Source organism: Carassius auratus, unplaced genomic scaffold, assembly GCF_003368295.1.
Source record: "Carassius auratus strain Wakin unplaced genomic scaffold, ASM336829v1 scaf_tig00027103, whole genome shotgun sequence".
Classification (NCBI taxonomy): Eukaryota; Metazoa; Chordata; class Actinopteri; order Cypriniformes; family Cyprinidae; genus Carassius; species Carassius auratus.
Window position 1 is genome coordinate 83,116 of NW_020525567.1, and position 26,565 is coordinate 109,680.

At 35.7% G+C, this 26,565-nt stretch overlaps 2 protein-coding genes and 1 long non-coding RNA gene across 3 annotated transcripts; 2 read left to right on the forward strand and 1 right to left on the reverse strand.

The window, feature by feature from the left end:
* Positions 1-1,230: 1,230 nt before the first annotated feature.
* Positions 1,231-15,751, reverse strand: LOC113079074 (uncharacterized). Its single transcript, XR_003281658.1, has 3 exons — positions 15,596-15,751; positions 15,285-15,328; positions 1,231-1,436 (listed from the first exon to the last, which is right to left on the reverse strand). It is a non-coding gene; the product is annotated as an uncharacterized LOC113079074 (long non-coding RNA).
* Positions 8,657-11,247, forward strand: LOC113079063 (zona pellucida sperm-binding protein 3-like). Its single transcript, XM_026251256.1, has 8 exons — positions 8,657-9,229; positions 9,451-9,569; positions 9,657-9,760; positions 9,832-10,009; positions 10,623-10,740; positions 10,820-10,902; positions 10,962-11,050; positions 11,122-11,247. The coding sequence occupies exons 1-8, from the start codon at positions 8,693-8,695 to the stop codon at positions 11,199-11,201; spliced, it is 1,308 nt and encodes a 435-aa protein (XP_026107041.1). The 5' UTR covers positions 8,657-8,692; the 3' UTR covers positions 11,202-11,247.
* Positions 15,752-21,670: 5,919 nt separating the features above from the next.
* On the forward strand, positions 21,671-26,312 carry LOC113079058 (transmembrane protein 151B-like). The gene is made up of 2 exons (XM_026251247.1): positions 21,671-22,332; positions 23,663-26,312. Exons 1-2 carry the CDS (start codon positions 22,246-22,248, stop codon positions 25,064-25,066), a joined length of 1,491 nt encoding a protein of 496 aa, XP_026107032.1. The 5' UTR covers positions 21,671-22,245; the 3' UTR covers positions 25,067-26,312.
* The last annotated feature ends 253 nt before the right edge of the window (positions 26,313-26,565 follow it).

Consider the following 26,565-nt stretch of genomic DNA (forward strand, 5'->3'; position numbering starts at 1 on the left):
TTCAATCTGTAATGATGTGGGATTTGTTCCTCTAATGAAGAATGCTGGTGACACATGTGTGTGATCTAAGCGTAGTGTGTAGGGGACATCGAAAAGCCTTTAAAACAGAGGGACTACGATTGGAGTCTGATGCATTATGTATGAAGACGACCACGCGAGCTGAAACAGAACAGCCTTTGGGAAATCATTGTGCGCTAGACTGCCATTTCCAAACCTCAAATCCTCACAACATACAATTTCAGTGTTTTAAAAAGCTAAATGTACTCAAATCTAGGCAGGACACATTTAATACTAATTATCTGACCTAAAAACACTTCAAAAAATAAGTCAGACAAACAAAATTAACAAAATAGAGGCGTTTTCAGACAGGGCTCGTGTTTTGTGTTCTCTGTGCCATGTTTTTGTCTGAACAGGATGGGATGAAGATTACCTACACCTGAGTCCATGCGCTCATTTAGATTTAATGAAACAGCAGTTCTCATCTGGACAGAAAAAACACATCAGGTGCACAACTGCAGTTTGACTATATTCATATTCATAAGTTAAAAAAAAAAAAAAAAACACACAGGGAGACTGAATTAGGTTATTTTGGTATATTCTTTGTTGCTATTTTAAATGCAAATGTAATGTATTAATATTAAATATTTATTAAATATTTTTATTATTATTATTATGTTGCAGTTTGTTCAAATTTGGTAATTTATTACTATTTTGTCATTTTAGTTTTTGTTTTTATAAATATCTATAATTATTTGTTAAAAAAATTGTGTTACTTCAATATTAATTTTAGTTATTTTAGTTAAAGAAACTGAAAATTAATTGTAAAAATTTTGTCTTCAATTTTTTATTTTTTTTTGGTTTTAACTTAAAGTAAGATAACCCAGTTGCTTTAAAGTTTTGAGTTTATAGAAACAAAAAATTCTGTTAATACAATGAAAGAAATTAGTTTTACCAGCAGAAACTTCATATTATCAGAATTACAGTAATTAAGTTGATTTACCCTGATAATATACCTGGTAACAAGCCAAAATAAAATATATATATTTTTATTTTATTTCAGTTAAAGTTATTTATTTTTATTTTATTCTGTTTTGAAGCACTAATCAGATGTATTTATTTTTATTTATTTGTTTTTATTAAAATGTGGATATGAATATGGAAAATATGGATTTCATAGATTTCAAATTAATTATGCATTCAGATTGATTTCTTAATTGGCTTTCCTGGTTTTATTGTGACTGACAGTGCAGTACATGCAAATACTAAGAGTAATTCCTTCTTACCTGAAATCTTTTATCAAAATGCATGAAGTTGTTCCACCTCTGAAATGACTTTACTTTTCATTGACGTTATCGATCTGCTGGTCAGAAAGAGGCACTTGTTTACCCTTCGGTCGATTGCTGATGGCCATACTGCTCTACATCCTGATGAATATCCTTATGGAAAAAAAAAAAAAAAAAAATGATGGAAATGCTGTTTTCATATCACGTACTGCTTTATTTACTACTGATTAAAACTTAAAAAAAAAAAAAAAATTATAAAATGAATTATTTTAATCAGTATGCATTAAATTGATTAAAAAAAATGGCAGTAAAAACATTTACAAGGTTACAAAAGAATAAAAAATATATATATTTTTGTCAAAACTGTGATGCATTTTAAGCAGCACAATTATTTAATTAGTTATTATTTAACTAAAATAAACATTTTAATTTCATGAAATCAACATTTTATTTCAGCTTATTAAACATTTCCCATTTCCGTTTAGTTTAAGTATCGAAATATTGAAATAAACTAGAACTAAAAACTAAAACTCCATAAAAACTTTATAGACATAAAAAAAAATACACAACAAAATTACTAAAACAAATAAAAATAAATCTAGGCTGGACTTATTTTCAGTTTGTTGAACAATGAAACGTTTCTCGAAAATCTACTTCAATCAAAAAATTTGAATCAAAATATTAACAAAAATTATTGATGACAGAAAAAAAAGATGATTAAATGATTAAATGATGATAATATTTTGCAGTTTTTTTATCAAATAAATGCAGTCTTTTTGAGCAGAAGAGACTCAATAATTCCAATTCTTACCGCTTTTTGAACATTGAATTAATGACAGAAAGCGATCATGTCAGCATGATTAAAAACATGGTACTAAATTGTACAAGTGACTTATTTTATAGGGCACAACAGCAGATCTCTTCATTCAAGGCTCATCTCAGTGTTTTCACAGGTGTGTTTGTTCATTCACTAGAAATGAAATGTTCTGTTTTTGTGCCATTGCACATGACTGCCCTGTTGAAATCCTCACACGGCGCCAGCGGCAAACATGAGCATTAACATATGATTCACAGAAGATGCACACAGACACTGAGTGAACATCACAACCTTTACAGCCACTATTACACACCACTGTACATCAGTGAAACATCAAGCTGATTAAACCACTGATGTGGGTCATTCTGTGTTTCTAGAAATTACTTTAGTAAAGTAATGCAAAACCTGAAAGCCTAAAAAAAAAGTTTTAAAAACACTATAATTCTTTGTTTCTTGATCTGAACAGATTCGGAGAAATGTAGCATCAGTGTCTCATCAATGGATGCTCTGCAGTGAATGGGTGCCGTCAGAATGAGAGTCTGATAAAAACATCACAATAATCCACAACACTCCAGTCCATCAGTGAACATCTAAGAAAAAAGATGAAACAAATCCAACATTAAGATGATATTAACTTCAAACCATTGCTTCTTGCTAAACATCTAGTCTATAATTCATAACAACACTTCCTCCAGTGAAATAATCTCTCACATCAATGTCCACTTATTTATTTGTTCAGAGCTGTTTTGGATTATTTAAATGGTGCTTGATCTGTGCAGATTTCTCTCCTGATTCAGACCAGAACACTTTTTCACTGGAGGAAGTGTTATTATGGATTGAGGACTTTAGCAAGAAGCAGGGGCGGAGCTAGAAAAATATTGACGGGGTGGCGAGAAGGGGGCAGGAATTTTTGAGGGGTGGCAACATATTGCAGACGTATATATAATGAATTTAGTCACAGTTATCACAGTTTGATGATAATATATGTGCACACTACAAAAGGACAAAGCAGTGGCATAGCCAGGGGTGGGGGCCATGGGGGCACTGGCCCCTCCTGAAAACTGATTGGCCCCCCAGTGTGCCCCCACCCTTCTACTTTGTCACTCACAAATTCAAATTATAATCTTTCAGTTTAGTAAATAACTCATGATTGCGTCGCGATGCTTCTCAACGAGGACCAAGAATAGCGAGCTGCTGTTTTCCAACGAAAAAAAAGCGCACGATAAGTTTATCTATTTTGTTTAGCTTAATTATGTTTTTCGATTAGCGAGATGTTGCAGTGCAAGAAGTGTTTGGTACTAACGTTAACATCTTTCGGTGTTAGACAGGCAGGTTCCGAGCGCGATGTTATCTCCTAGCAGACCAAGATGCTAATCATTATATTTACTATGCTCCTCTGATGCTGAATGTAAAAGGGTTTTACTGCGTTACGATTTACTTATTTTTCGGCCGAACGCGCCGATATAGGCAACAACGCAATTTAAAGCAATGGTTTTAAAAAAAAGTATAATTGCAATTCTAATAGTCATTATTGAATCATGCAGTCGATTAGCGACTTTTTTCACTCAAGTGAGGTGACGAAACAAATCGTATGATGTTTATCTAACGCTCCACACTTGAGACTTTTTTTTCCAGTCTATGGGTGAGACACATGCAAAAACATCGTTTTTTTTACTGGTCAATTTTGAGATTTGGGACTGTTTGTCTTCAGTAACATGTCTTCTTTCAGACTTGTGGTGAAAAAAAAGTCCAAAATACACATATAGGTCTTTATTTTACTACATCTTTAGTCTATTTGCGTCTGTGTTTTCACAGAAGTTATTGACAAAACGTCATTTGATGACACCCAGAAACATTCTCAAAAAAAAAAAAAAATCATACATAAATATTTAATGCATGATTGAATAGCACAATAAATAACTAATACTAAAATAACACTGGAGTAATTAAGCTATTCTAAACTGTTTTATAGGATCCACATATTTTACATGTTAAACTAAAGCTACCTTTTTGAACAAGTAGCTATCTATGTATAATGCAAATTTACTGCAACTGCTGCTATGCAAATTGAATGGGATGTGGATAAAAAACAAAAACAATTTATTATATTAAATTTATATTAGTTATATTAATTCATTAATTGTGTATTTATTTCTATGAATTATTAATGCTATTCTGGATTTATATAAATAAGGCTATTATATATATATATATATATATATATATATATATATATATATATATATATATATATATATATATATATATATATATATATATATATATATATTATAAATAAATAATATTATTATTATTATTTGTGAGTTGTACGGCGCTATTCCTACATTGGATTCTTTTATTTATTACAGTTTTTCTTTCACTTTTGTAAAGTGAAAAGTTAATACAAATTGTATTTTATTGATTTGATTTAGAGCAGTGAATAACTAATAATAGGGTAACACTGTTTATTACTGATTTTAAAGGTTACTGAACTCTTGAAATGATTTGGATATACAGTTCAAACAACACAAGATTGGCCCCTCTGTATTAATCGTGGCCCCTCTTGTGCCCCCCAGTTGAAAAAATCCTAGAATCGCCCCTGGGACAAAGGCTATAATTTACAAACTTAATCTCATGCAATCAATGTCTTGCATTTGAAACAGTTCATATAAGGAATAAGTGACCATACCCCATAAGCCCCTCACACTCACTAATGCATACAGTGTGCATCGACATGTAATTAAGAGCATTATAAAAGGTTCAGTGTTATCAATATGTCAATTTATTAAGAGAAACTCCAGATTTTAATAGTCAATCACATTTCCAGCTGGGGAGACTCAACTGGTTTTCTACAGTTTAGTGTTAATCATCATCTAACTCAACCAGTCAAGAGCTACATTTAGCCTTAGATGTTATATGAATATGGTCCCTGAAGCATAGCTTTTATTAGCTGACAATAATAATAAATAAATAAACATTATAGCCACAAATACAAATGTACTTTTAGAAATTGTTTTTTAATAATATGGTGTTATTGTTTTGGCAAGCTTAAATTAAAACTTCTATGAAAACTTGTGTGATATTCCTTTAAAATAATGTTTTAGTATATATTTTAAGTATATTTTACTAAGCAAATAGCATAATCTACATATGATTTACAGATTATTTTAATATATATCAAACATTTAATTCAATTGTGCATTAAAGCTGACACCTACATGAACAATTACAGTTGTTTTTATGACTATAGGTCCACAAATGCTACTGAGGTTTTTTTTTTTTCGGATCGGGTTCGCGGATCATTTGAATCAATTCGAGAGTTCGAAGCGGATTCGCGAATCATTTGAGTCAGTTCGGGATTTCGGAGCGGGATCGCAAATCATTTGAGTCAGTAATGGGGATTGCGAATCATTTGAATCAGTTCGGGAGTTCGGAGCGGCTTCGCGGATAATTTGAATCAATTCGAGAGTTCGAAGCGGATTCGCGAATCATTTGAGTCAGTTCGGGAGTTCGGAGCGGGTTCGCGAATCATTTGAGTCAGTAATGGGGATCGCGAATCATTTGAATCAGTTCGGGAGTTCGGATCGGGTTCGCGAATCATTTGAGTCAGTTTGGGGATCGCAAATCATTTGAATCAGTTCGGGAGTTCGGAGCGGCTTCGCGGATCATTTGAATCAATTCGAGAATTCGAAGCGGATTCGCGAATCATTTGAGTCAGTTTGGGGTTCGCGAATCATTTGAATCAGTTCGGGAGTTCGGAGCGGCTTCGCGGATCATTTGAATCAATTCGAGAGTTCAAAGCGGATACGCGAATCATTTGAGTCAGTTTGGGGATCGCAAATCATTTGAATCAACTCGGGAGTTCAAAGCGGGTTCTCGAATCATTTGAGTCAGTTCGGGAGTTAGGAGCATGATCATGCATCACGAAAGATTCGCACTCGTAAATTTTCAAATTGGCCACAACCTTTAATTCGTTGCTGCCAACTGGGGTGGCAGCAGGGGTGGCAAGGCTTTCTTTTAGGGTGGCATTTGCTATGCCTATGCCACCCCGGTAGATCCGCCCCTGGCAAGAAGCAATGGTTAGAAGTTAAAAATGGCTTAATGATGAATTTGTTTCTTATAAATATACAGCTTTTGTGTTCTTAATATGTTAACTGCTGGACTGGAGTGCTGTGTATTATTGTGATGTTTTTATCAGCTGTTTGGACTCTCATTCTGACGGCACCCATCCACTGAAGAGCATCCGTTGATGAGACACTGATGCAATGCAACATTTCTCCAAATCTGATGAAGAAACAAATCCATCTACATCTCGGGTGGCCTGAAGGTTAGAGCAATTGTTTATTTCTGGGTGAGCTATTCCTCTGATAAAACTGTACTTTTAAAGAAGCTTGTCAGTGAAGGACCAAAAAAAAAAAAAAAGAACCAAAGCCTCCGGGGACGCTCGACTGCTCCTGCTATTGTCAGTGAAGTCAGGTATCTGTGAGATCAAACCGTGCCCCCCGCTGGGGCCTATATAAAGTGGAAATTAGTCTTGTTCTTTTACAATTAGCCCACATTTCACTTTCCCTGTGCCGAGCAATCTAATAAAGCCATGTGCTCCAGCTCAACCATCTCTCCAGCGTGGGTTACCGCTGATCTGCACGAGTGACGGCGCACGCAACAACATCAGCAAGAGAGAGACTGCATCCACAATACATCTTCATTTTCAGGCCATTCAATCATCAGGATTCTGGCAATGTACTGTACCTGAGCGAGCGCATGTGAGCTACAGCTTTTAGATGCAAATATTCTCCATCCTCAGTTTGACAGCGCAGTTTAAAGGCTTAAATATAGGCTTCTCATATGTGCATACATAAACACTTATATAATACTGTATGTACATGAGTGTTTGAATTAATTTTAAGATAAAAAAAAAAAAACATTCAAATACACTAAAGAAATTTGATCTAGAAACTATTTTCTAATAAATTACACACTTAATTGTATCTTGAAAACATCAGAATTTAAACATTTAAATTCATGTAGAAGAAACTACTAAGTTAAAAATTTTTTTTAAAGAAAATACTATTTCAGACATTTTTAAATCAATGTGTTACTTGCTGTTTCTCCATAATTATTTGTCAAATTTAATATCAGTTTCTGAGTGAAAATGCTTTCAAAGTAAATCCTATAAGCATAGACTTTTAAGAGTACCGTTTTTTTTATTATTTGATACTTTTATTCAGCAAGAACACATTCAATTTATCTTGAAAGATGTTTGTTACAAAATATTTATATTCTACATAAATGCCGTTCTTTTGAACATTCTATTCATCCGAAAATCCTGAAAAATAAAACGTATCAGGTTTCCACAAAAATATTGCGCAGCATAAATGTTTTCAACAATGATAATAATCAGAAGTGTTTCTTGAGCAGCAAATCATCATATTATAATGATTTCTGAAGATCATGTGACACTGAAGACTGGAGGAATGATGCTGAAAATACAGCGGAGCATCACAGAAACAAATTACATTTTAACAGATATTCACATGGAAAATTTGCTGTTTTAAATGGTAATAATATTTTACTGTTTTTCCCTCGGCTCCTCAGGCTTTTATCACAGCTCTTTATGCGCTGCGTTTCCATATACAGTACTTACTGCTGCCTTAATTGTTTCTGGAGTCAAACCCCACCTTGATCTGGTTTATAGGTTTCTATACTCAGGAAAAAAAAAAAATATATATATATATATACTTTTTTTCACTGGCCTGTTAGTTGAAGGTTGAGGTTCTCAGGTGAAGTCTTTGAATACTTTTAATAATATTTTTATTTTTATTTATTTTTTTTAAGCAGTATTCCCTTCTGGAAAAAGAAAGAAAGAAAGCACATTCACGTTGTTCCAAAAATGCTTTTTAAAATCTTAAGTGAATACAGACACACTCATGAAAAAGTAGCTGTATCATATATTGCACAGGATACACCTGGGAAAAAATTAATTCAATGCATTTCAATTCGATCTCTGCAAACCTTTCTATGTGCTTTTTATCAGAACTTGTAATCAGTTTTATACATTTGTAAACATTTTAATGAGATAAACATTAGGAGTTGCCCTTATGAAACAAAAATATATTGCAGTATATTGGAAAATATCATGTAATACATTAGGCATATATTCTTATTTATATTTATTTTTTTCCAATATATTGCAATATATTGAAAGCGGCAATCATTTGTATATTTTGCAATATATTCTATAATATATGTATCATCAATATATTATTAAATGTATTCAAATATTAGAAAATAAAAAGGGAAAAGAATATATTAAAATATATCACAATATATTTTAAGAAATATATTGGTAAATATATTTTCCTTTCATAAGGGTGGTTTGTAAAATAGGTTCTCAGATTCACATTTAGCTTTCTATTGGTTAGTGATGTTCTTGACTTTTCTATATTTGGGATGAATAAACTCTACAAGCCCAGAGGAGAATCAAAGTTAATCAATTAAGCTGAAAGGGGAGGAGCCACCTTAATTCAAAGCTCTACTAAATAGCAAAGCCAACACTGATGTGTATTGTAGCATTGTGCCAAACTTTGTTAGGATGGGGTTCTTGCAAGGTGTGTTAGTGTTGGTTGTGATTGTGGCTTTTGATCTGAAGAGTGCATTGGGAAGTTTGAAACTCCGTCAAAGTCCAAGCAGCAGAAAGCCGCAATCAGCTTCAGCTTCCAGAGTTCCTGATCTTTCTTCTCAAGGGTTCTTGAATCCTTTCCAAAAAGCTTCTCCGCTTCCGAGTCTTGACTACAGAAAGTTTTCACAAGAGCCTCTTGGTCTTCAGGAGAAGCAGCTGTTGCAGGGTCCAGTCAAGCCTTTGGACTGGAAGTTTCCCGTCGTTCCAGAGGTGCAACGTGAGTTGGCGGTGAACTTCCAGTTTAGGAAACCTGTGACTCCCAGTAGTGTGGCTGTTCAATGCAGTGAGGACCGGGTTCATGTGGAGGTGAAGAAGGATATGTTCAGCAATGGTCAACTGATCCAGCCATCTGGTTTGTCTATGGGAGGCTGTCCTGTTGTTGGTGAGGACTCTGCCTCTGGGGTGCTCATCCTCGAATATGCACTACAGGACTGCAATAGTGTGCTGATGGTAAGAACGGTTACGTCTTACTGAATTAACCAATAAAAACAAAGCTTCTTCATTGGTGTCAATTGTTAGTTGAACGTTAAAACTCCACAGAACCTTTTCAGTTTCTGAAATCTGCTTTGGGGAACTGAAAGTAGTTCTATGGCATGGCTACTAAAAACTACTTTTGATCCTTCAGTGTAGTTGAACCGAACCCATTTGGTAACCACTTCCATCTCTTACAGATGACTGCGGATGAGCTAGTCTACACCTTTGCTGTTACCTACACCCCTGTGGCATTTGCTGGCACGCCGATTACCCGTACTGAGGGTGCAGTTGTTGGCGTTCAATGCCACTATCAGAGGTAAGTGACTGACTGGATGTCTTAAGCAGTGTTTCTTGTGGTGTTACAACTGGATGACCATTTATTCGGTATCTCCTTTAACTACAGGCTCCATAATGTGAGCAGTAATGCTTTGAATCCAACTTGGGTTCCTTATGCTTCAACGGAGGTTGCCGAAGATGTTTTGGTGTTCTCCATGAACCTCATGATGGGTTTGTGTAGTTTCTTTAGATCTTAAGCCTTGTGAATGATGCCGTGCCTAAGCTGTTCTTTCCTCTTGCAGATGACTGGGCCAATCAGAGGCCTTCAAATGTGTACTACTTGGGTGACATTATTAATATTGAAGCATCTGTGAAGGTGTACAACCACGTCCCCCTGCGTGTGTTTGTGGACCGCTGTGTGGCCACCCAAGTACCTGATGTGACTTCTGTTCCGAGATATTCCTTCATTGAGAACCATGGGTAAAGTCCTGTCACTAGATTCTCTAGAACTGATTAAGTTTGTTCAGTGAGCACTTGGTTCCGGAGCATTAAGTTGAGTCAAGTGACCATAGGTTTAGCTCCTCTAGCGACGTGCTCTTGGCATGGTTGAATATCCCAATGTTCATCTTGTCATACTAAATGGTATGCGAGCTTAAAATTTAAAGCGTATGGCAGAAGTCCCTGGCCGTTCTATTTTAGGTTGAAGCGTGGACCTGTGTGCACTCTAATGGCTAATGTTGCCCACAGTCATCTGTTCTGGCTAGGAATTGGTTTGATCTATGAACTCCTACAGTGTTAAACCCATAAACCATGACGTGGGCAACTGGTTAACCTGTGTTTGGGCATCAAGTCTTAGAAGCTAGCAGAGTCCATCACATGAAGACTGTGGGTGGCAGCTCAATGTGGTATTTTTCTCCAGTAAGGAAGTTAGACCTTATTATGTGGAGGATGTTAACTATGGTGACTGCCCAGTTAAATCTGGGTCCAGGTGCATGGACCCACATTTCTTGAGCTGCTCTACACACTTTGTCCCTGAGAATTAGGCTAAGGTCTGTTGACTTGATTCACTGAATTGACACCCACTCTTTATCAGGTGCCTTGTGGATGCCAAGGCTACGGCTTCCAGCTCCCACTTCTTGCCTCGGACCCAGGAAGACAAGATCCGGTTCCAGCTGGAGGCTTTCATGTTCCAGGGAGGATCCAGTCCTTCTGTACGTACTATATTGACTGAATCCGCGTTCTCTTCCCATCTGCTTTGGTTTTGTGAACCCTTACCGGTGTCTCTTGCAGATCTACATAACGTGTACCGTGAAGGCCACTCTTGCTTCTGCACCCAGTGACGCTCTCCACAAATCCTGTTCCTTTTCCAACGGGTATGTTCATGCTGCTTAGAACACGATGAAGCTGCCGTGTCTGATTGTTCTTGTTGCAGGTGGCTTGCTGCTGATGGGAACCACCAGGTTTGTGCTTGCTGTGACTCAACTTGTGGCCCTGAAGGGGGACGTGATGCTCCTATTGGGGGTAGGTAGCTGCTTTGAAGATCTTTTGACACTTCATGTGCTCTACTTGACTTGGGGATTTGTTCTTTCTAGGTGTTCATTGGGAAGGCAAGGCCTCACTCGGTCCTGTAATGGTTCAAGGGCGACAGAAGACTTTAGGTGGACCCCAATAAATAGGGGGGAAACTTATTGCTGGCTTTCAATAAATGGAAGAACCTATTCTTGTTTCTGATCTTGTGTAGCTGAACCAAGTTGGATTTTTGCTGTAAATGTGTGGGATTTGGTTGTCCTACTGTCGCTTCTCTTTCTAGAGCAGTTCAGTTTGTAGGCAAGTTTTCTTTCTTTAAAGAAACCGGTGGCCTGAAGCAGTTGAAATAAGTATAATTTATTGCCCATGATGCTATAAGTTTCTGCCAACCGACGTGTCCACCCAAAGCTTTCCACTTGAACACTAGATATTTTCTATGCACCTTATGCTGTGAACTAAACCTTTTACTTTCCAAATTGGTTAAGTTAAAGTGAACCGTTTTACTTCTCCTTGCATCACAATTAAGTGTTTCCCAATGTGCCTTGATAGTCCACCCATTACAAATCTGTTTTCAATTTGTAGCAAGTCGTTGCTTTAAACCATACGTGCAGCATCCAGTTCAAACAAAGGCAGTGCCATCTACGTAAAAGTATATATTTGTAAGGTGCAATTAAAATTATTTGTACTGCATTTAATTCCTTATCTGCAGAAACTCAAGTCGCATTTTATATAGCCCTTTTCCCAATACAGATTGTAACAAATCAACTGCATTAAATGGGGAAAGCCATGTCAAAGCAAAAGGCTTTGAAAATGAGTGCGGTCCAGGGGGTTTCTTTAATGGAGTGTCTATTTACACTAACTGTAAATAACCCGCCTTGTAATTGATTACATTCACCTCTAAACTTTTGTATTTGTTTTGTCGTGTGTACGCTTTTAAAGTCAGTCTTAAAAAAAAAAAACAATACAGGAAAACACTTAATTCATTAATGATTAACTAAAAGAAAATGTTTAATATGAAATTTTGTTCAGACAACTGTGCTTGACCAATTTTTACAACATTTGGGTGAATCGGAGGTATTTCTGCATGATGTCTGTTAAAAAATCTGATAGATCTATATCGGTTTCATAAACCTCTTCTAAAAGTCTATTTTACATCTGAAAGGACACATCCTATGGACATATTGCAGATAAGCACACACTCTAAAAAAAAATATGTCTTGCAGACATCAAATAGACGTCTTGGTGATGTACATGTGCTATCATGGTCGGATTAACAATGTTCTTTTTTATATATATATATATCTAGTTTCACATATATCACCTTCATAAAATTTGTGACTCAAGAGATCCCCTAACACTGCACAATATAGGCCTGATGTACTTCATCAAATAATCCTGGAATAAAAACATTAACTTCATATTTCAGTGAATTTTTCTGAGTTTTAAGTTTGGACGTTTCCCCATGACCACTCCCTCTGCTTGGTCTTTAAAAATGGCTGACATTAATTTAGTGATCGAATGTAACACTCTTATGGAAATATGATAATATTTTATAATTACAATTTAAATCTGAATTTTTTTTTTTTTTTTTTTTACTTTTTATCCAAAATCAACATCTCAGGATAATGTTTTGTGACTTTCTGTTATGAAACGGGACATTGATTGTCCACTATGGAGGACACCAGGACTAAAAGCATGTTTATTATGTATTTTGCAAGACACAACAAATTAATAGGGAAATAAATTATATTTCAATAATCCTTTGAAATATTAGAAATTATGATTTTTTTTTTTTCAATTATTACTCCCATTTTTACACTTCTTTTTTCATTACATTTTACCCCAAGAACACATTAATATGCAAACTAGATACACCATATTTACACATTGTAGCACATATGACACACATTGTATATAATAGGAAAACCCTCTTCAGGCAATTTTACACACACACTGCATAAAGCAAAATGGTATATCAAATCATCATGTTATATCTTTCATTAATTGAGATTCATCTTTAAACAAAGGTTGGAATAAAAAAATCCTGAAACCTAAAAATGTATCGATGAATTATTGTTTTTGCCCTTTCAATTTCATTAGTGTCATTATTATTATTATTATTATTATTATTTATTGAGTCCTGCTGTCACTTACAGAGGACATACCATAACATATTAATAAAATATATATTTTTTTAAATAGTTTTTTTTTTCTTACGCTCTTAACAATGTAATGACATAAAAAACTAATAATAATAATAATAAATTAATTAATTAAAAAATTATCTGTCTCTGATTAAAAAAAATATATATATAACAAAATATAATTTAAACAGAGATAATATACAATATATTTTTTTCAACAAATAAAGCAACCTTGGTGAGCATCTTTCAAAAACATTAAAAATACCCTTATTCTCAAAATTTGAATTATTTATTTATTTATTTATTTAGATTAATCTCACTGATTCTCTAGAATAGAACTAACTTACATATGACAAAGACAATATAGTTGAATGTGTTTGATGCTTGACTTACCGGTGTGAACAAAATAATATTAAAAACACTTATGCAGTTCTATATGTTAGTAAACTGTGCTAGTTTTATTGGGAAATACAGTCAGGTAACTAGTCACTACCTTTTGTTAAGTGCACTCCCCAACCCTGCTCCTCTGTCCTGCTCATATCATGAACCAAACACAGCCGGTGATTTGCTCATCTCAGAGTTTGGGCCAAAAGCTAGAAAGCCCATATGGTGCTCAGCACACACAGACAGAGGCTTCACAGCATTCTCAGCCTAATGCAAATCCCCAGTATCAAACAGTGAAGTGGGACTATTAGTGTGTGTGTTATCTGTACATGCAGCCCAACAAGTCCCGTTCCACTTCAGCTTCAGCCGAAGCATTTCACTGGCCCCGTGCTTCTTCACGCTCTCTGTCCATTTGCAGCTACGCGTTCAGCTCTCACCAGCCCAATTTTTTGCCCTGGTGGAGCAATTGCTTTGCTCTGTAAAAACAGCAGTTACATGACCTGACCGAGTCTCTGGTCTCTGCTGGGGGAAATAGATGGCACTTCTAACAGATTCCTTGAAATGTTTGCTTTCAAGGTAAAGTGTGTAATTTCAGCTCATCTTTCATTTGATGGGCTCAGGATTATTTACTTAAACTATTAAAAATAATAATAATAATAAAATAAAAAAATAAAAAAATAAAATAAATTTAAATAAATTTAAATTAAAATAAATTTAAATTTAAATAAATTTAAATTAAAATAAATAAAAATAAAAATAAATTTAAATTAAAATAAATTTACATTAAAATAAATTTAAATAAAATAAAAATAAAAATAAAATACAATTTAAATAAAATTTAAAATAAAATTAAATATTAAAATAAAAATGATAAAATAAAAATAAAATAAAATAAAATAAAAATAAAATAAAATAAAATTAAAACAAAATAAAAATAAAATAAAAATAAAATAAAAAAATTAAAACAATTTTTTAAAAAAAAATTAAAACAATTTTTTAAAAAAAAATTAAAACAATTTTTTTAAAAAACATTAAAAAAAAAATTAAAAATAAAAATAAAATAAAAATAAAATAAAAATAAAATAAAAATAAAATTAAATTAAAAAAATAATTGCACTCCACAATGCAACTGAAGCCGTAATTTTATAAAGCTACGGGATAACTTTTTGTGCAAAAAACATGGTACTCTCATGAATGGCGGCGGAGATTGACACTGAAGAGAAGAACTGATAAATAAAGTGTTTATTTTTATTTTCTTTGCACACAGGAAGTATTGTCCTAGCTTCATAAAATTACGGCTGAACCACTGACATCACATGAACTATTGTAATAATGTCCTTACTCCCTTTCTTGTTCTTGAATGTGTCAGAAATATCAGAAATATCCTAATTTGTGTTCAGAAGAGGAACGAAGGTCTCACGGGTTTAGAACGTGTAATTAATGACATAATTTTCATTCTTGGGTGAAATATCCCTTAAAAAGTTATTTATGGAACCACGTATTCCAATAAAGAACCTTAAGTATAAAAAAAATGAAAAATGAAAACACCATTAACATTAAGAAAGCATGAAAGCGTCTCTGTTACAGGCGTCACCAAAGGATCTGAAAGTTTAGGGAAGCTCATTTTACAGCATCTCCGAAAACCATGAAGTGCCCTGTTTCCATGGGAACTGCAAAGCAATCGAGATGAGGTTACCCACCTGACATCAGTGAGATCCCACAGCACCATCGCAGTCTATGACTCCTAAAACAAAAACTTACAAATGCACAACACGTCAGATTTCATAGGGAATTTTTTTTTTTTTTTTTTTTATACAAATCTCCAACTGTATTATGTACCAATCTATTTCAATTCAATACAGGCAAACCTTTCTCGTCTGCGTTATCACAGGGAATTCAGTGTGGAACAAGAGAGCACCGCTGTGAATGTATTACTATTGTTGCATTCACTGCAGTATTATTGATTAACTGCCTTCCATAACAATTCAAACCTTGAAGAGAGTAAACCTACCCTTTTCTAATTGGGTGAATCTTCTAAAAACACTTCCAGGTCGTATCTCAGCCCCAGATCTTCATTTTCAGAGGTACAGGTCCATCATCTATTCTCCTGATGCAGATTACCTGATGCGCTGCGAGTTAATTTCACAGTCACTGTTGCGTGGCAGAGAAGTTTCCACCTGACGTTGAGATTATTATCATAATAATAATAATATTATTATTATTATCGGGTGTGAGACGAGGCATTTCAGAAGGAAACTTCAATAGGGTTCTTGTTACAAAGTCACTGTCAATAAAAAAAAGAGAGAAAAAAACATTATTTAATTTGTATGTTAATTCAAGAATTCAATTTGAATAATGTGCAAGGGCTTGGATGGGTTCGTGTTATGAAAAAAAAAAGAAGAAAATACAATAAAAACAACTGAGGGTTATTGGAGACAGATACTGCACAATGAAAGTGTGAGCTGCATATAATGTAGAAAAGCCATAAATTATTTTATACATGGCGGTTTTGCAACTGCTACTGAATATTAACATATTAGGGAATAATTTAATCCCCAAATCAAATTGAAATTGTTTGGAGATCAAATTAAAGCTGCGGTAGGGAACGTTTGACGCTCTAGCGGTTAATAAACAGAACTGCTTGCGTCTTGCGGAAGAACATCGTAGCCGGAACTACTTCTCTCTGTTTATGTCTATGAAGAATCACAAAGGTACTGGGTTACTCCGCCGCGGTACCCCCGAAGCAATCTAAAATAGTCCGAATATAAACACTTATTATAGGTGCACCCTAGTGATTTAGGACAAGCCAAAAACACGGTTTGGAAAATGGATTCATGGTGTACTCGCTTATTATAAAAATTTTTCTACATTTTGAACACAAACAAAGTTACGGACCGCAGCTCTGATTGGTTGTTTCTTAACGGAGTGATGTATTTCTGCAAATGGCAATAGGACACTGGGAGGAGCCAGAGGAGCTTGATTTTTACACAGATTATCTGTCTCATATTCTACTGTCAGGACATAATGACAGGTTCAACAAATATGTAAAAAAAAAAATATATATATATTTTTTTTTTTACAAAAGTTACCTACTGAAGCTTTAATTATGACAAATTAAAGAAATATTTCACACAAAAAAGAACATTTGCAGACAATTTACTCCCCACATCTATGTACAGTAGATGAGTTTGTTCTTCATCAGATTTGAAGAAATGTAGCATTGTATCACTTGCTCATCAACGGATGCTCTGCAGTGAATGGGTGCCGTCAGAATGAGAGTCCAAACAGCTGACAAAACATCACAATAATCCATCAGTAAATGTCTTGAGATGTCAAAAGCTGCGTGTTTGTAAGAAAGAAATCCATCATTAAGATATTTTCAACTTCAAACTGTTGCTTCCATCTAAAATATGAGTCCATAATCCGTAATAATGCTTGCTCCAGTGAAAAAGTGCACCTTTTGTTGTCTCTCACATCAAAATTCACACAGATATCTGTTTAGAGCTGACTTGTAAACAGTGCTTGATTTCCTTCCTGATTCAGATCTGACCACTTTATCACCGGAGGAAGCCAGAAGCAACAGTTTGAAGTTAAAAACATCTTCTCGATGGGTTTGTTTCACACAAACATGCAGCTTTTATCTTCTCCAGATGAGACTGGAGTGCTGTGGATTATTGTGATGTTTCTATCAGACTCTCATTCTGACGGCACCCATTCACTGCAGAGCATCCATTGATGAGACACTGATGCAATGCTACATTTCTCCAAATCTGATGAAGAAGGAAACTCATCTACATCATGGATGGACTGAGGGTGAGCATATTGAAAATGTATTAGTGAACTATTGCTTTTACACGCCTTGTAGACACTGGTCTGATAGAGCTGAAGAAAACATTCCCTGGTGAAAGAAAATAATTTCACTGCATCAAATCTGTGCCAGAAATACAGAGTCGAGCCCAGCAAACAAGCAGTCAAACCCCATGTCAGACAGATAATTAAAGGTCTGAAATGTGAGGCGGCTGGCGATCTTGCGCTTCTGTAGATCAGCATCAAACATAGACTTTGCAAAGGTCAGTCGTGTCCAGCAACAAAATATTACATTTAACCGCAGTGGATATTTATAGTCATATGTCTTCTCTAGTATATTTTTGTCATGTGGAATCTTCTGCATAAAACATTTGATTAATAAGTTACATCATATCACACATAAATATGACTTCAAAGCTGATTTTCAGAGATTTATTTTGATGCTTGTTCCCATTGTGACAAAATCACAGGCAACTTAGCGGTAGCTTGAATAAATGAGGAAAACACAGAACCGCTGAAAGGCTCATTGATCTGTATTCATGATCAAGTGAGTAAAGAAACTCATTTCGTTTAAACATCAGAAAACCTTAGTAAGCAGAAGTCAAGCTGCTCAGATCACGATCTTCTCTGCAGATTTCCTCCAGATATCTTGTCTGTGATTCTAACAAACTGTGTTCATCCCATCTCATCGTCACAGAGATTCAGAATCCAAAACATCAGAGGTGACAAAAATATATATTTTTTTAAATCTTCATGCAAATGTGTTAAATTGGCCTGTTTCTGCTTCTTGCATGCTTTTTGTGTACTTCAGTCCTTAGAAACTCATAAAACCAACATGGATTATGACCCATATAACCCATCTATGACCAACATGTTTGATATAATACATTTAGAAATAATTCAACATATGCAGCTGCCTGTGATTGAGGGATGCCTTTTTATTACGTCAAAATAAATGGCAAGTAAAAATGTATTTTAATGTCAAAGCAAAGTTATCCAGGTATAACAATACATACATATATATATATTAAAGGTTATATTATATGTCCCTATAAATAAAGCTGGATCACTACTACTAACAGAGGATGGGGACACTAACATTGAAATAATAGAAAGACTATAGCGCTCTCTGGTGGACATTTGGCAACTTACATACAACTCCTGAGCTGTTGGCTGTTGAATTATTTATAGCAGCAAGAAATACGAGCTGGTAGCTTTTCAATAAAAATTAACACTATTCCCGAGTCCCATAGATGACATTTATATCCAAAGTTAAAAAGCCCTGTGTGAATTCGGAAACTTGAGACATTTTGCCTTTAAGATGATTGGGGGGAAATATCCTAACTGTAAATCATTGAACATTCCAAAAACTGATCATCTGATAAATGAATGTCCATTAGCCTACTAGACAGCTGAAGTCTTTAGTGCTCAAGAGGGTACAACTGAAAGAATATGCAGCGCTCCCCTCAGACTGGATATTATTGAGGGCAGGGCTTTTGGGTTCTTTTAAGGTATTTATCACATGTGTTTTAACCCTGATTAACTCAGTTTAAATGTTATTTTGGATCTCTCTTTTGCAGTAAACACCAGAAATGTTTTTATAACTAACTTATGAATTCACAGTTCTTAAGTTATAGTTTTAATAAAGATTTTACTCCTGTGTCTGTATATTTTACTGCACTGGTCACAGTACTTTACATACATGTATTGCACTACTCATATTTTGCACAGACTGCACATGGTTGAATCCATTACACTATAAACTGTCTAAGTGGTTACTGTACAAGCACAGTAGACTATTTCTACAAAAAAAATCATTGCACTACTATTATTTTGCATATAATAGATTGTTCAACAATACTTTGCACACTCATTCAACTGTATTTATTACCACTGTTCTCACGTTCCTGCTATTCATAATGTATATATAATCCTTCTTTGCTCTGTTCATAATGTACATACAATATCTACATTGCATTCATATTTATACTCTGTATATACTCTGCTCAATACTGTATATAGCAACTCCACTGTACATTCTGTATATCATAGCTTTACTTACTCTGCACTTTTATGTATATAAAACACTATATTCTGGGACTTCTGGTTAGATGCTAACTGCATTTCATTAGCTCTGTACTTGTACTCTGCATAATGACAATAAAGTTGAATCTAATCTAATGACTCTACTCGAACAAATGATTACCTCTTTCAGTAATAAAGTATCACAACACAAGATTTTAGGAAAATATATCTCAATTATTTACTCAAAGAAATTACTATCTCCAATGAAATAAGAAAATGATTGTTAATTTTTAAACCTTCAACATAAAATGTCTCTCTTTTTAAAAAGAAAATACTGTCAAAACTATATATATATATATATATATATATATATATATATATATATATATATATATATATATATATATATATATAAATGCACCCACAACAATTTAAACCCTATTAATCTTCAATTGGATTAATTGAGAAAACTTTATTGCATAACTTCAAAATCACTTAAACCAACATAATTTGTGGGCCCACACACACTTTAATACAATCTAAAGCCAGCAAAAAAAAATTCTTACAAAACAAAATACCTTAGCAGGCCTGATGCGAGGCTTGTGTTCGTTGTGGCCCAAAAGTAATGGGCGTTTCGATCGTCAACGAGCAAACAAAAGGAAAAAAATACCTGGCGATTAACGTTTCTGTCCAGTCCTTCTCCAACAAAACTGAACTGCGTGCAGAAATTCCTCCCGTTTCGCAATATGATTTATATAATTATTGTGATTCATATTATTATTTATCTCTTACACACAAACAATTTTAGTTTAACAGTTATTATAAATTATTTTAAATAAATATTAATGTATACAGATCATGTAATATAAATAAGCTGTAGTATCAAAAGATTGCACTATTTTAAAAATTACAAATCTGACCTTACATGTTCGAGTCTATATCACTATATATTTTCAAATGTATAAACTAAGTTAAGAAGTTCCACTTGTGACTACACTGATGGAGCAAGATCATTTATTTTATTAGTCCTCCTTCATTTAAATTTGTCATATTCTTCAATCTCTTAACCTTTAGCAAAACCTTTAACCTTTAGTTTTGAATCTCGCTGGGTCTCTCGCGAGAAGTAAATCAAACTTGCTTTGTGTTGCAAGGCTCGTGATTGGCTGTTCGCCAGTGATGTCACGCATTCATGTGCACGCGCTCCACAAACTCAGGATCAAAGCCTGAATTGACAAAGAAAGTTGATGAACAGCATCATGGTACCAACAAAGCCGGATTGGAGAGGTTTGGTTTTGTCAACTCAAAACTAATCCTGTAACTCTGAATTTGTTCAGCTGCAAAACGTGGTACATGCACCGGTTGTTGTGTAAACAATCATAAAACACAATCTACATACTGGTTTGTGCACTACTCACTCACAAATTAACTCAGAAAAATCTCTGTTTGTCTCGCACACTCTTTTTGTTGTTTTCTTTCCTCTGTCCGTGCTCAAAACAAACCCGCGAGCTCTGACTCCGCCCCATCGGTATTAACCACAAAAATGCTGGTTTGGACAGTTTTCAGAATTACATTATCTTTTACCATGAAACAAACAATTTTTAAACGGCTTTTAACATTTTTATAACAACTTTTTAAATGAATGTCAACCTTTTAAATCACACTATTTATACACTCTGATAATTAAATGTTAGGCCTACTACAATCATCACTTATCAGCTCAAATAGTTTAACCAAAAAACGGACATATTGCCATTTGATCACCTTCAAGTGGTTCCCAACCTGTATGATCCAAGCCACACACACACACACACACACACACACACACACTGTGGAACATAAAATATGATATTAAGCATAATGACAACATCAATATCATTGAAACTTTTTTCCATAACTTATCAATGTTAAAGTGCCGCCGTGTGTCGCTGTCCGCGGTGCTGAATCTGAATTAGTCAGAAAGCATTTTGTCGTTTTACCTTCCTTACATTGCATCAAACATGAACAAATCACCACAGACACAATTACAGCAATCATTAGAAAAATGGATGGTATTATATCGATATATATGTAAACTCGGTCTTACTTACCAATTAACTAAATTAAAATTGGGTGAAAGTGCAATAGAGGTTTCAACTTTTATAGTGTAAAATAGCTTGCATTAATTTGAAATTGTTGCATTGATGATTTTTTAGTAGTGCATATAATATTTATTTGATTGCATGTGCGGATTTCACAAGAAGCGTGTGATTTAGCTTTGCGCTCGTTTGTCGACATCTGCTGTCAGGAGCTTCACCGAGCACCACCATCATCCTCCTCCTCATCATCCTCCCCACCCCTCAACCTCTCCCTGCGGGAACGACAATATCCAGCTCTTAACATTAACTATTTGGAATTGCAAATCCTCGCCAAAGGACCCAGTTTGAGCGGCATAGACCACATCCTGTCATTAATGGCGTCAGAAACGCGTCTCACGCTCGCGTTATTGTACAGGAGGTATGGCGGCTAATCAGACGCTCTGTGAATCCGCATCAGTGAGATTTCCAATGCATGCTTTTGATATGATTACAATATGATTATTTAAGCATAGGAACGATCGTTATTAGTTATTTAAAAGATGCATGTGCGCGCATACGGTGCACAAATTCCCTAATCAAATCGCAGGTGTTGTTGCAAACAGAATTAAGCGATGAAATTCAATTTCAAAATGCATGACGGAATGGACAGACTGATTTAAAAGCACTGGTTGCATTGGAGAGCGTTCGTGATTACTGGATGCTGAGGACTCTGGGGAGAGTTTGAGGTGGTCCACACCCCGTCATTGTTCCAGCCATGTCCCCTCCAGCATCCGCTGCGACAGCCAGTGAGAGCAGCACCACCACTGTGTTCGAGGACGACCCAGACGGCACTAGAGAGGAGGTACTCAATAAATGACGCTGTTTTCATTTTGCTGTCATGACGATTCTTGAATAGCTCGTGATAAGTGGAACAAAAACGTAAACATGAGCATCGATGTTCAGTCACATCATGGAAGCATGCACGTTTATGTATAGACATCACTTCAGAGAGAATGCATGGGCAGAGATTGGCTTGATCAAATTACAGGCAGCCAGTCTTTGTTATTGTAAGCAATAGAGGTAAAATCCACTAATGCATGATACTACATATCAAACGACACACAGTATGACACCTGAAGCTATGCCAGAAAATGCTGATTGATCACATATTCAACCACTGATATTGATGAATGATAATCTGGGAGCATTTGGGAGATTATTGTAAGTGTAGCTGAGCAGACTAAACCAACATAAAATGGTTTGCTGCCTGGCATGCTGGTCTTAAAAGTGTGAAAAGCATGCAAAAAAGCCTTTACAGTGAGCTAATTACAAGATAGGAGACCAGCAAAGCAACACAGGCTTGTTTCAACAATATATATATATATAATATATATACAATATATAATCAACATTTTCCATGTCTTTCAGGGAATTTAGTAATTAGTAAAAATTGTAGCACATATTGTTTAAAATAATTGTTTCATTTCAAGCAATATATTTGAATTTGAACACAAAAATAAATTAGATTTATTTATTTTAAATAGGGAAGCCTACAGTCCAAGATTGAATGAGAGGAATGTTTTATTTAAGATATACACAGGTGCAAAAAATAAAATAAAATAAAAAAGTTTTTCCCAAAAGGTAAAATGATCAAAGTGAAAAAAAAAAGGCTAGAAAAAAAAAAAAAAAAACTTGGAACAGCAAACAATTTAGATTAAAAAATGAAAAGTTTAAGATTCAATAAAATACCAAAGAGATGTACACAGTTTACAAAAACATGTACAGAAGACAAAAGTGAACTCGTGCATTAAAAAAAAAAAAAAAACACTTTTTAGTCCATTGTAATCCATCTTCAGTGTTTATATATCAAGCATGCATCTGACATATACATTAAATGCATGCTGGATGTATGAACATTTAAGATGCTTTATAATGGAATTTGTATGCAGAAGCATTCTCTCATTCATCTCTATATGCTGACAGAAATATACTGGCCAACCACTAATGTCCATTAGATATGTGCTGCCCTTGGCACGATATTGCACAAATATTATCTAGTAAAGGAATACATTTGTGCAAATCTTGCACATGCATGACATTGCATTTGCACAATTCACTGTACTTGCCTTTTCAATGTCCTTTTTAACTCATCTACATTTCTTTGTTTGTTTTTTTTTGTGGTTGATGAGCAGCAGAGGCCTGTGAATCAGTCACTGAGCAAGTCCATGTGCAGAGAGGTGTTCTGGAAATGCCTGCTGCTGTCTCTGCTCATGTACGGCTGCATGGGAGCCATGGTGTGGTGCCACGTCACCAAGGTCACACGGCTGACCTTTGACAGTGCCTACAAAGGGAAGTCCATGATGTATCATGACAGTCCCTGCTCTGATGGCTACATCTACATCCCCCTGGCCTTCCTCATCATGCTTTATGTCATATACCTGGTGGAGTGCTGGCACTGCCATGCCAAAAATGAGCTTCAGTATAAAGTCCACGTGGAGGGGATTTACGAAAGAGTCCAGAGGATGCAGCAGGCCAAGCCGTGCATCTGGTGGAAGGCGATCAGCTACCACTACGTTCGGCGGACGCGGCAAGTCACGAGGTACCGCAACGGCGACGCGTACACAACCACACAGGTGTATCACGAGAGGGTGAACACACACGTAGCCGAGGCGGAGTTCGACCACAGCCACTGTGGAGTTAAAGATGTCTCCAAGCAGCTAGCTGATCTGGAAAAGTCAGCCATCACCAAACTGAGGTTCACCAAGTGCTTTAGCTTCGCCAACGTGGAGTCCGAAAACTCTTATTTGACCCAACGTGCAAGGTTCTTCACCGACAACGAAGGACTGGATGATTATATGGAAGCTCGGGAGGGGATGCACCTGAAAAACGTAGACTTCAAGGAGTACATGATTGCCTTCTCCAACCCCGACCACCATCCTTGGTACATCTCCAACTACGTCTTCTGGACAGCGGCGTTTATTACCTTATCCTGGCCGTTACGGGTGCTGACGGAGTACCGCACGGCTTATGTCCATTACCGTGTGGAAAAGCTCTTTGGTGCCGACTACATACCTGTGACGCCCTGCGACGAGAGACCTTACTGTAGACGAATCCCAAGGGTCAACACCATCGACAGCACCGAATTGGAGTGGCACATTCGCTCCAACCAGCAGCTGGTGCCCAGCTACTCCGAAGCGGGTCTGATGGACCTGGCACAACGTTCAGGAGGCGTCAGACAGAACTGTGAACGCTGCCATCGTGCCATCAGCAGCTCCTCTGTGTTCTCCCGAAGCGCTCTCAGCATCTGCAACGGCAGTCCACGGATCCCCTTCAGCGGGAGTCGCTTCTCCTTGGGAAGACTGTACGGTTCCCGCCGCAGCTGCTTCTGGAGAAGCGGGAGCGTCAGTATGGATGAACCCGAAAGCCCCAGCGAGAACACGCGATGCCTGTCCGGACGGATCAATGTTGACGAGGAAGACCCACCGCCCTACCAGGATGCACTGTACTTCCCGGTGCTTATCGTCCATTGCAATGAGAGCTGTCCCAATCATCGCTCCTTCCACAGGAACAGCTCGTGTGTGGAAACGTCTTTATGATAAACCTCTGACCTGTTTTCAAAAGACGTGACAGTCTCAATACCAGATGTGTCCTGTTAACTCAGGAATCATTTATTGGCCCACAACACTGTATGCTTACAACAATGGACGGAGCAATTGAGAAATAACTCCAATAATACACATTTATAGCAATAATGCAAACAAAGCATTGGAGTTCTTGGTACAAGTAATAATTTTGATTCGATGACTGCAAAAATAGCCTGATTTTTGTTCATATGTTTTCTGACAGCTATAAAGAACATTGGCCACAAAGCAAAAACCCGGTCTTTTTTCTAAAAGTATGACCATTTTCACCTTTAAGGACCTTCTTAAATGTTGCACTTGAAGTTACTTTGTTCAAATCATCTGTAAAAGAATGTTACTTTGTTTCTCTCATGTAGTGGATTCCATTGGATCATGATATGGTTCATACAAGAATCCTCTTTACTGTATGTGAGAACAAATATAATGGGTTATCTGTACTGTTATTGTGATTAAACCACATCAGGCAAAACTATATACACAATTATGAACCGTTCGCAACACTATCTCAAACCTATTAAGAAACCACTTGATACATTTCAGGCTATGCAACTATTATACTCTATTTATGTTATGCCTTTAAAACGTATATACAATTCACAATTGAATGTATGACTGTTGAAGCTTTTCTTTACATGGCTTGTATGTAGTGAACAAACTATCCACCAAGGACTTGATTATTGAACAGGCTTGACATTTAGTGAATGTTTTAGGGTTTATTGGCTGGTGGCTGTTCTTGTACCTGGCTGGAAATCGCATTGGATCAATTTAACACAGTATACGAGAGCAAATATATGCATTTCTGTATGCAGCTGTACATTCATGTATCAATTAGTTAACACTGTTTTGCATCAACCATAACAAACCGTAATAAAAGTGCAGCCTCTTGAAACCTACATTCAACATGGTTTCACCAATGATACCTGGAGGCTAAAAACAAGTACTGACTCTCAGAAACGACCTACAGCTTTCCAAAGATTTCATTCATGCACTTGATCCAGATACAGCGTATATATGTCTCTGGTCTGTTACCTGTTGTGTATAAAGGTTGCTAAAGCATTTATCCACTTTGTGTCTTACCACTTTTATAATGCCTGGATAATGTATATCATATCATGAAAAAGGAAAAACACCATCACTATGCTGCCTTCATGTAGCACACATTAAACATTGTTATATTAAATAAACTCACTGAATAAACTGATTGTGGACACACAGGAATGAGTAACAATGACTTGCCAAAAAAAAAAAAAAAAAAAACTAATGCCGAGTTACACTTAGGTCATTCCTGTTCTGTTTTTGTTGTGATTTTAAAGCTGCAGTAGGTAACTTTTGTAAAAATATATTTTTTACATATTTGTTAAACCTGTCATTATGTCCTGACAGTAGAATATGAGACAGATAATCTGTGAAAAAATCAAGCTCCTCTGGCTCCTCCCAGTTTCCTCTTGCCATTT